This window comes from Bison bison, unplaced genomic scaffold (assembly GCF_000754665.1).
Source record: "Bison bison bison isolate TAMUID 2011002044 unplaced genomic scaffold, Bison_UMD1.0 scf7180017864309, whole genome shotgun sequence".
NCBI classification, from domain to species: Eukaryota; Metazoa; Chordata; class Mammalia; order Artiodactyla; family Bovidae; genus Bison; species Bison bison.
In genome coordinates, this window is record NW_011494881.1 from 4,820,994 (window position 1) to 4,821,962 (window position 969).

General features: G+C 60.8%; 1 protein-coding gene across 1 annotated transcript in view; it reads left to right on the forward strand.

The window, feature by feature from the left end:
• Positions 1-155: 155 nt before the first annotated feature.
• Positions 156-969, forward strand: part of ADAMTS14 (ADAM metallopeptidase with thrombospondin type 1 motif, 14) — a 99,616-nt gene continuing 98,802 nt past the window's right edge. Inside the window, exon 1 of the mRNA XM_010852395.1 lies at positions 156-255. Within this exon, the coding sequence (XP_010850697.1) occupies positions 174-255 (82 nt within the window). The 5' untranslated portion in view covers positions 156-173. The remainder of the gene's footprint in view (positions 256-969) is intronic.

Sequence of the window (969 nt, forward strand, 5' to 3'; positions counted from 1 at the left end):
CCAGCGGTCCAGGCGGCGGAGCCGCGCAGGGGCCCGGGATCGGGCGGCAGGAGGCTGCGAGGCGGGAGTCGGCGGCGGCGGAGGAGGCGGAGGCCGGCCGGAGCCCGGATCGCGCCCCAGCCTCGCTTGCAGCCCAGAGCTTGGGGCTCGGCGCCCGTCCGGCCCACAGCCACATGGCTCCTGTCTGCGCACGGCTGTCCTGCCTGTTGCTCTTGCACTGTGCGCTCTGCGCCGCCGCGGGCAGCGGGACTGAAGGTGCGTGCGGGTTGGGTGCGCGGGGGCGCACTGGTTCGGTATGCACGAGGGTCGGTATGGCCCGAGGTGCCCCGCAGCGTTGAAGTGGGGGGAGGCTGTGCGCACACTCTGGCTGTGCTCTCTTTTCTTCTCCTCAGTGCCGCCGAAGCTGTCGGGGATCTCTCTCCTTTTCTAGTGCGAGACTCCGAAGAGTCCCCAGGAGAGGACTGGGGGATAGAAGCCTTTTCTGAGGGGCTGTGTATCTGTCTCTTTGTCTCAGTGTTTCTCACTCTCCTCTCTCTCCTCTTTCACTGCCTTCTCTGTCTCCAGCTTGTATGCATATGTGTACAGATAAGTGTGTGTAGGTGTGTGTCAAGTGAACACCAGGCACTCACACTCCTGCACAAACACACATATGTCTCTCTCCCCCAGTACTGTCACCCTGTGCCTTGCAGACACCCTCTCATAGACACCAGACACACTCCACCGTTACCCGTGCAGTATGGGGTGCCCTTCTGGTGTCTCTGAGCATGGGGAGGGGGCTCTGGTCTTTCCACGGCAGAGTGCCTGCTTGTCTGAGCTCTGTTCATGTAGGAAACAGGATCCCTTTGGCTGAAGTCTTGAGGGTCTTCTGCTGGGCTGGATAGAACCAGAGGAAAGAGTTTGTTGTCCCCCCCTCCTCTTAACTGCCTTGGGCACGAGGGATTTTCAGGACATATCATTTTCTAGGTTTTT